Here is a 7,462-nt window from a genome sequence, read left to right as displayed (position 1 = left end):
TCTCCAACATTGTTGTTTTGTTGTTTGAATGAAATGAGTACAACAGGGACATATACATGCAAGTTATACGAAATATGTGTGTATATCTAAATGTTCTCTAAAAGTTAAGAGTGGAGATGCCCTTTTCTAGGCATGCAATGGCCACCTGGTTGATTGCAGCTTGTTCCTTGAGGTCTTCAAATACCTGATGTGTCTCAAAATATTGATACTTTTTTGTATGATTCATACTCCAATACTATCAATTATATACACTTTGGGCATATTTTTAACTTGTATTGGGCTAACATACAGATCCAGTGCTAGTCTCAATTTTTGGTCCAAGAATAGTCATTTCTAGATGTTTCGTGCCGGGACAGAGTCAGGGGAACATACCCCTGCTCTACTGGGTTCCACAGGGAACAGGAGCTCCCTGAAGGTGCTGATACGTCTCAAACCTATCTATAATTTTTTATTGTTTAATGCTATATATATATATATATATCCTTAAAGAAGAAAAATAAAATATAAACTAAAAATTTAAATAAAAGAAGGTTTCTAAGTAAGAATAAATTCGTGGCATTTGTATTACCCTTCAAGAATGTTTTAAGGAAGAATGAATTAGTGACATTTGTATTACCCTTTATGAATAAGGAATATGAAATAAAACTAAAAAAGTCAAAATAATAAAGTTTTCTAAGAAAGAATGAATTCGTGGCTTTGGGATTAACCTTTAAGAAGAAGGAAAGTGAAGTAGAAGCTAAAACGAATTAAAACGAGTTTTATAAGGAAGAATTGTCAAGTGGCATTTTAATTACCCATTAAGAAGAAAAATAGGAGACAAACAACTACAAAATTTGCACAAAACATAGAAAAAAAATGTGTTTTTTAATTATTATTTTGAAGGAATAAGTAGTGTCAAAAATTAATAAAATGAAATAATAACTAACATAAAATAAAAATAATAAAATTTATAAGGAGCAATTAGTTAGTAGAATTGCTATTGCTCTTAAAGAAGAAAACAAAATAGAAATAAAAAATTGAAAAACATGCAGACAACTTTGAACCGAAATTGCACTTTTTGTACTATGCAAATAATAATAATATAAGTGTCCACTTTTTACACATATTGTATAATATTTGGGTGTGTAAATTTACACTCATCCAAAATTCCAAAAGTACCGACAAAATTAAAAAATTAACTAATAAAGAAAAAGAAAAACCTCATAAAAACAGAGGAGAGAGGGAAGTGCTAAGTCGCAGATGTAATGGGCCTCGGCCCTTTAAGGAATAGACTGACCAAAATTTATAGAGGTCAATTAATTATTCCCAATTATCTCATTTTTTTATTTCCAGCTCAAAATAAGGGGAGCTCCTATTTCACCCACCTTGCGTCAAATAGGCTCGAACACACGCACTAACTCCAACTGGTCCGGCACAATTTTGTGCAACGGCACGATGAAAAACCTCAGGAAAAAATGAACTCAACACGGGTCGAACACGAGACCTCTCTAGGCTGATGGTGCGTGGCCACTTTCCAGACAGAAGTACTACAGATTATGTGTGGACAATGGGCAGTGCCAAATTTTAAGAACTAATTGAAGTGTTAAATCCGAACACTTCCAAAAATATACTGGACATTTCTTGGAAGTTTTGAAGAACCAAAAACTATAAGGGGAATAACCTTTGAAAATCAGACAGTGTTTGAACACCTCGAATGATTTTTTAAATTTCAAACTTTTTTATGAGAGAAAACATTTTCTAAAAGCACAAGAATTTTCTGAATTTTGAGAGCAAAATTTTGAAACTGGAAAAAAATCCGGAACAAATTGTGAAAATGCGATTTTCTTAATACATGAAAAAATATTAAAATGGGACTTTTTTCAATTTTTCTTCCATTTTAAATAAATTTTCACGTATTCAATTTTTTCGCATTTTCAGAATTTCTTCGTGATTTTCAAATGGTTATTTTGTTATCAAAATTAAGAAAAATTGCGCTTTCAAAAAAGGGAACTTGTTTTGGAAATGCAACCAAAAATTTGGAACCGCAAATATTTTCTGAGATTGATGAACATTTTTTGAAATTTTTAACAAGTTGTTAAATCATGGAATTTTTTTGAAATTCTGCATAATATTTTAATTTTTTTTCTTCAGAATTTCCGAACAAAATTTAAAATTCTATAAATTTGAATTTTCATGAAAATTATAAAATTGGAATATTTTTTGAAAATTCAGAAAGTGCAAACATTTTTGACAATTCTGGTAATTGTCTGAAAAAGAAAAATATGTAAAAACAAAAACACCAAAATGGGCCAGCCCAGTTAAGGCGTCGGTGTGTGATGCGCTGGCAATTCGCACAGTGAGCGGCGAATAGGGGTTTGCCAAGACAAGGCACAGCACAAACAGAAGGAAAAAGGGCAGCAGGAATCTCAGATCAAATATCAACGATCAAGAAATTGAATGACCCAAATTTAAAATCCAGTTGACTGACATATAGGTAAAGTGGTAATGAAAATGCCACGACATAGCTGCCACTTACTTATTTTGCTGCAATTTTTGCATCGTCGTTGTCAAACAGCACCATGTCTATGTACATTCTCAATCATGGTGACCCAGATCGAGACGGACCAAATCCAGCCACATCTTAGCGCCCAGCATCTCCGGCGCCAGACTTCTCCACATCGGGGGCAGCCCCCGCCGCCGCCGCCTTCTCATCAGCCGCAGCGTCGTCCACCTCCTCGTGCGCGACGTCGTACGTGGCGTGCAGGCCGACGAGCACGTAGTAGAGCAACATGACGGCGGTGCACACGCCGAAGCGGACGAACGCCTGCGCGCCCAGGGAGCCCATGAGGAAGATGTTCGTGGCGATGGAGAGCGATGGCAGCCAAGGCACGAGTGGCACGCCCCACTTCGTGGGCACGCGGGCCACCGGCACCAGCAGCTGGACCCCGAGCGTCGCCGCGGCCCACACCGGCACGAGCACGGCGTAGCCTGTCCATCGCTCCGGCGCCGTGCCCCAGCACGCCGCGATGCCGCCCGACGACCCGACGATCGCCAGCACGAGCGCCGCGAGCAGCCGCCCGTGCGCCCGGCTCGTCACGCCCCTCGCGTGGTACCGGCGGACGAGGAGCGCGGTGGCTATCATGACGAAGATGAAGAGCGTGCTGATGGAGAGGAGGCTGGCGAGCACGTCGAGGCTGGAGAAGAAGGCGACGCAGGCGCTGGCGCCGGTGATGAGCGCCGTGGCGTGGATGGGCGTGCCGGTCTTCGGGTGCACCAGCGCGAACACCGGCGGGATGATGTGGCTCCGGGCGATGTGCGTCGCGTACCGCGCGTTCCCCAGCGCCCCCACAAGCAGCACCGTCGTCATCCCCTTGAGCGCGCCCACGGCCACCACGTACTGCATCCACCGCATCCCCACCGCGGCAAACGCCACCGAGTAGGCCGCGCTCCGGTCGATCGCCGTGTACGGCTGCATCATGGTCAGAGTCAGCGCCATCGTGCAGTAGATGGCCGTGATCACCGACATGGACCCGATCAGGCCCAGCGGGATGTCCCTGGACGGGTTCTTGGTCTCCTCTGCCATGTTGGCGATGCTGTCGAAGCCGCTGTACGCGAAGTACACGACCGCCGCCGACCGGAACACGCCCGGCACGCCGTAGGGCACGAACGGGGTCAGGTTGCTCGGCTTGGCGTGGACGAACCCGGCCACGATGATGAACGCTAGCACGAGCAGGTGCACCGTCGACGCCACCCAGTTGAAGCGGGAGCTGCCCTTGGTGCTCAGCATGGCCATGATCGCCGTGGCCATGATCACCGCCGACGCGATGGGGTCCAGCTCGTTGAACCCTTCGCCGAGCGACGGCACCTGCACGCGGAGCGCGCTCACGGGCCTGTTGACGAGCGAGGCGAGGTAGGACGTCCAGGCGCGCGCCACGGCGGCCGTGCCGATGACGGTCTCGAGGATGAGGTTGGCGGCGGCGACGAAGGCCGCGACGTCGCCCAGCTCGACGCGGAGGTACGCGAAGGAGCCGCCGGCGACGGGGATCTCGACGGCGAACTCGGCGTAGATGAGCACGGAGAGCATGGCGGAGAGGCCGGCGACGACGTAGGAGAGCACGACGGCGGGCCCCGCGTGGTCGCGGGCCTCCTGGCCGGTGAGCACGAAGATGCCGGCGCCGAGGTGGCAGCCGAAGCCGAGCCACGTGAGGTCCCACCAGGTGAGGCAGCGGCGCATCTCGTTCTCGCTCCGGCGCCGCATCGCGCCGAGCTCGGCGGCGTCGGTGGAGCGGCCGGCGAGGAGGCGGTCCCGGAGCCGCGCGGGCGTCGCGGCCAGCGCGCCCCGGTACGCGCCCCAGCTCGCGAACGACGGCTCCGGGAAGAAGTCGTCCTTGCGCCACCGCCAGTAGCCCCTCGCCGCCGCCGCCGGCTTGTCTTGCGGCGCTCCCACGGGCTCCATGGCCTGGAGCTTTACTTTGGGTCGAGCAGAGCACGGCTTCACCGTGGAGCTTTGGGTCAGAGCACGGCTTCACTCTGTTTGTCCGCGCACAGGTGCGGTGCAGGACAAGTTATTCTGAATCGTCGTCGTCTCCGGAGGTGAGGTGACTGCAGAATGCGGACAGAAGGAAGCCGTTGTCTTCTTCCTTTGGTCGCCAACTCGCCATCGTCGTGGACTCCCTGTCTGTCCGTCCGTCCTATCTTTATCGTGCACCAGGAATCACTTACCAAGCACGACTTTGTTTTTCTTGGAAAATCAAGCACGAATCTTGCTCTGAAGATTGGCTAGAAAACCAAGCGATGCCAGGAGATGTGGTCGTGTGGACACAGCTGCATACAGTAGAAGCCACGGGTTACATCCGTTCATCAAACATGGCACTAAGCAGTAGCGGGGCCAGGATTAGCATACGCCTCACGCACACCCTTCTAGTCGACAGTAGTCATAGTGCGACATACATTTCCCAATAACATCATCATCATCATCATCATCATCATCATCATCATCATCATCATCATCATCATCATCATCATCATCATCATCATCATCATTTTGCGGGTTTCCCAATAACATTATTACTTCCACTGTTCAAATTTAGCCTTGCATACATTTTTATCTATAAGATTATAGGAGTTAATAATCTGCTCTATTCTTACAGCTGTTTGCGCGCAGGGAGGAGGTGCCGTTGGGCGTCATGGTGACGTCGACGATAGCTGGACCGAGCAAGTTTGATGCATCAGTACAGTTCTGAAGATGGAGCGGTGACAGTTGGCGGCGACGGTCTCTGAGAGCACGCCGGACCAGTGTGTGCCCCAGACCCGACAAGTGGCTAGGTTGGGGTCTCAGGTTTTAGGTGTTAGGCTTGGCTGCGATGTCTGTTTGGTATTAGGCCCAGGCTATCTACGCCCCTTCATCAGCTGGATAGGTGTAACGACAATTTGTTGCTTAGACGACGGCTTTAGTCTTACTGTTATATGATTTTATAAGGTATTGTGAGAATAATTAATAAAGTGGCTGTATGCATCGTCCAGATGCAGAGGCCGGGGGTCATCCTCCTTTTTCAAAAAAAAAAGTATAGCCATATAAAAGCAACATACAAATCAGATCTATATCTCATCTCAGTACATGTAATTAAGAAGTATTATAAAATAGTAAGTTACTATTAGAAATTGATTGACGCATCAAAGAGAAGTAAATTAGCTGTATGTATGTATGTTAAGAAATGATCTTGCCGAAGCGTTCACTTCACGGCGGCCTTGTGCGTGGCGCGCGGAAAGCCGGGGACGGCAAAAGGAGGCCGCCGTTGAGTGGCCAGGTTGAAATTACTTCTCCCAGCATCTGGCAGTGTGCTGCTGGTATGTTGTTGAGGACGGCGGCGTGGCGATAGGCGGCAGGCGGAGTCCACAGGATGCGTCCTAGACCTAGAGTAAAGACTCCCGTGTAGCAGCGATACGCACGCAACACCGGCCGATCTGATCGATTGCACGCCAAAAGAACCGCACAGAGGCAAAGCCACAGTGTTACAGTGTTACATGGGCTGGGCTTCTTTGGTACTGTGTGTCGTTGATCACGCATGGGCTAATTGAGTTAATTACTCCCGGCCATTGCCTCAAAATAAAAACTCCCAGCCATTAGCACATGAACAGTAGTAAATTTCCCATTTTCTAAAAAAATAATAAATTTCCCTTCTTCTCAAAAAAAAAGTTGTTAGCTTGAAAAACGTTCTTATATTATGAGACGGAGGAAGTAGTAAATTTTCCAATATTTTCTAGAAAAAGTAAAATTTCCTATAAAAAGGAGATCTAGTTCCACACTGCCCACTAAAAGTTGTTGGGGAGTGCGACCGGTCGCCTCCGCCCATTTTCCACAATAATGTGTTCATCACGGGTCGAATCTAAGGATGCATTTTGCCTCCAGCCATTCGTACTCACTTCGCCTTTCCAAAATAAAAGATCATACATATATATGGCCGAAGACAATGTTGAGAATGAGGGTGCCTGGGTCAGCCTAGCTGGCTTCCCGTGTGGCTCCTCCGTGCTCGCCACCGTACGGCCTTGGCGTCGCAACCGACGTCTCCTCAGAACAGTTCCCTCATCCTCACGTGTTGGATCCAACGAACTATAGAAGCCTTGGCAAACTCAGCGCCAACGTATACACCATAAACACTTGGAAGCATGTGTAGGTGGATGATTTTTCACTCTACGCATTTGAAGCAAGCCTCTCACTGTATATGTGGCTAGCTAGGTGCACATGCGCACGTACACATGATGCACATGCAAAAGGATTGTATTCCAACGAGTACACACACATGCACATATGGTGATGCACCGTAAAATTGATAGTAGGAGGAACCGTGAAATTTCCAGAAATTAGAAAATGAAATAGCGTAATTAGAGTTTGAATCTTTTTTTTTGCGGGAAATTAGAGTTTGAATCTACTTGCATTTATATTTACTTTGTATTTTCAAAGGGGGAATATTAACTATGTGTAATATGTAAATATTTTATTCGAATATTTAATGATCCATATAAGCATATTGAAAATTTAAATGGCTTTTTAAACAGTCCAAAAGTTTTTTGAATTATAAAGAAAAAGGAAAGAAACCTAGGCCTTTGTTCAGCCTAAAGCCCCGCATATCCAAGCTAGCCCAATAGTAGAGCCAATTCCATGAACGGTTGCGTCACATAAAAAAAATGAACAGTTGGCGGCCACCGCTGCCTCTTCTTTTTCCTCAGGCAACTGCGTATCTTCTTCATGCGCGCCTAGCAGACCTCACATAAATGGTTAAACCCGTAAAAAATTTGTGTTTTACAATTTTGAGCGAAAAAAGTGTCCAGAGCAGAAACCGTAAAAGTGGTCTAACCCGTAAATTTTTTAAGGGCCACCGCAAATGCATATCCGAAACCCTTATCTTTAGAGGTTGGAATGCCGAATTTAGGGGCCCCCGTATACCGGTCAAACCTCATCGGAGCAAACACACCGTTGCGGAGT

General features: G+C 46.7%; 1 protein-coding gene across 1 annotated transcript; it reads right to left on the bottom strand.

Annotated features, from left to right (window-relative positions):
• Positions 1-2,437: 2,437 nt before the first annotated feature.
• LOC125509742 (cationic amino acid transporter 5-like) lies at positions 2,438-4,697 on the bottom strand. Its single transcript, XM_048674764.1, has one exon. The coding sequence runs from the start codon at positions 4,433-4,435 to the stop codon at positions 2,621-2,623; it is 1,815 nt and encodes a 604-aa protein (XP_048530721.1). The 5' UTR covers positions 4,436-4,697; the 3' UTR covers positions 2,438-2,620.
• Positions 4,698-7,462: the final 2,765 nt, after the last annotated feature.

This window comes from Triticum urartu, chromosome 5 (assembly GCF_003073215.2).
Source record: "Triticum urartu cultivar G1812 chromosome 5, Tu2.1, whole genome shotgun sequence".
Taxonomy (NCBI): Eukaryota; Viridiplantae; Streptophyta; class Magnoliopsida; order Poales; family Poaceae; genus Triticum; species Triticum urartu.
This window is presented reverse-complemented; position numbering and strand designations above follow the sequence as displayed.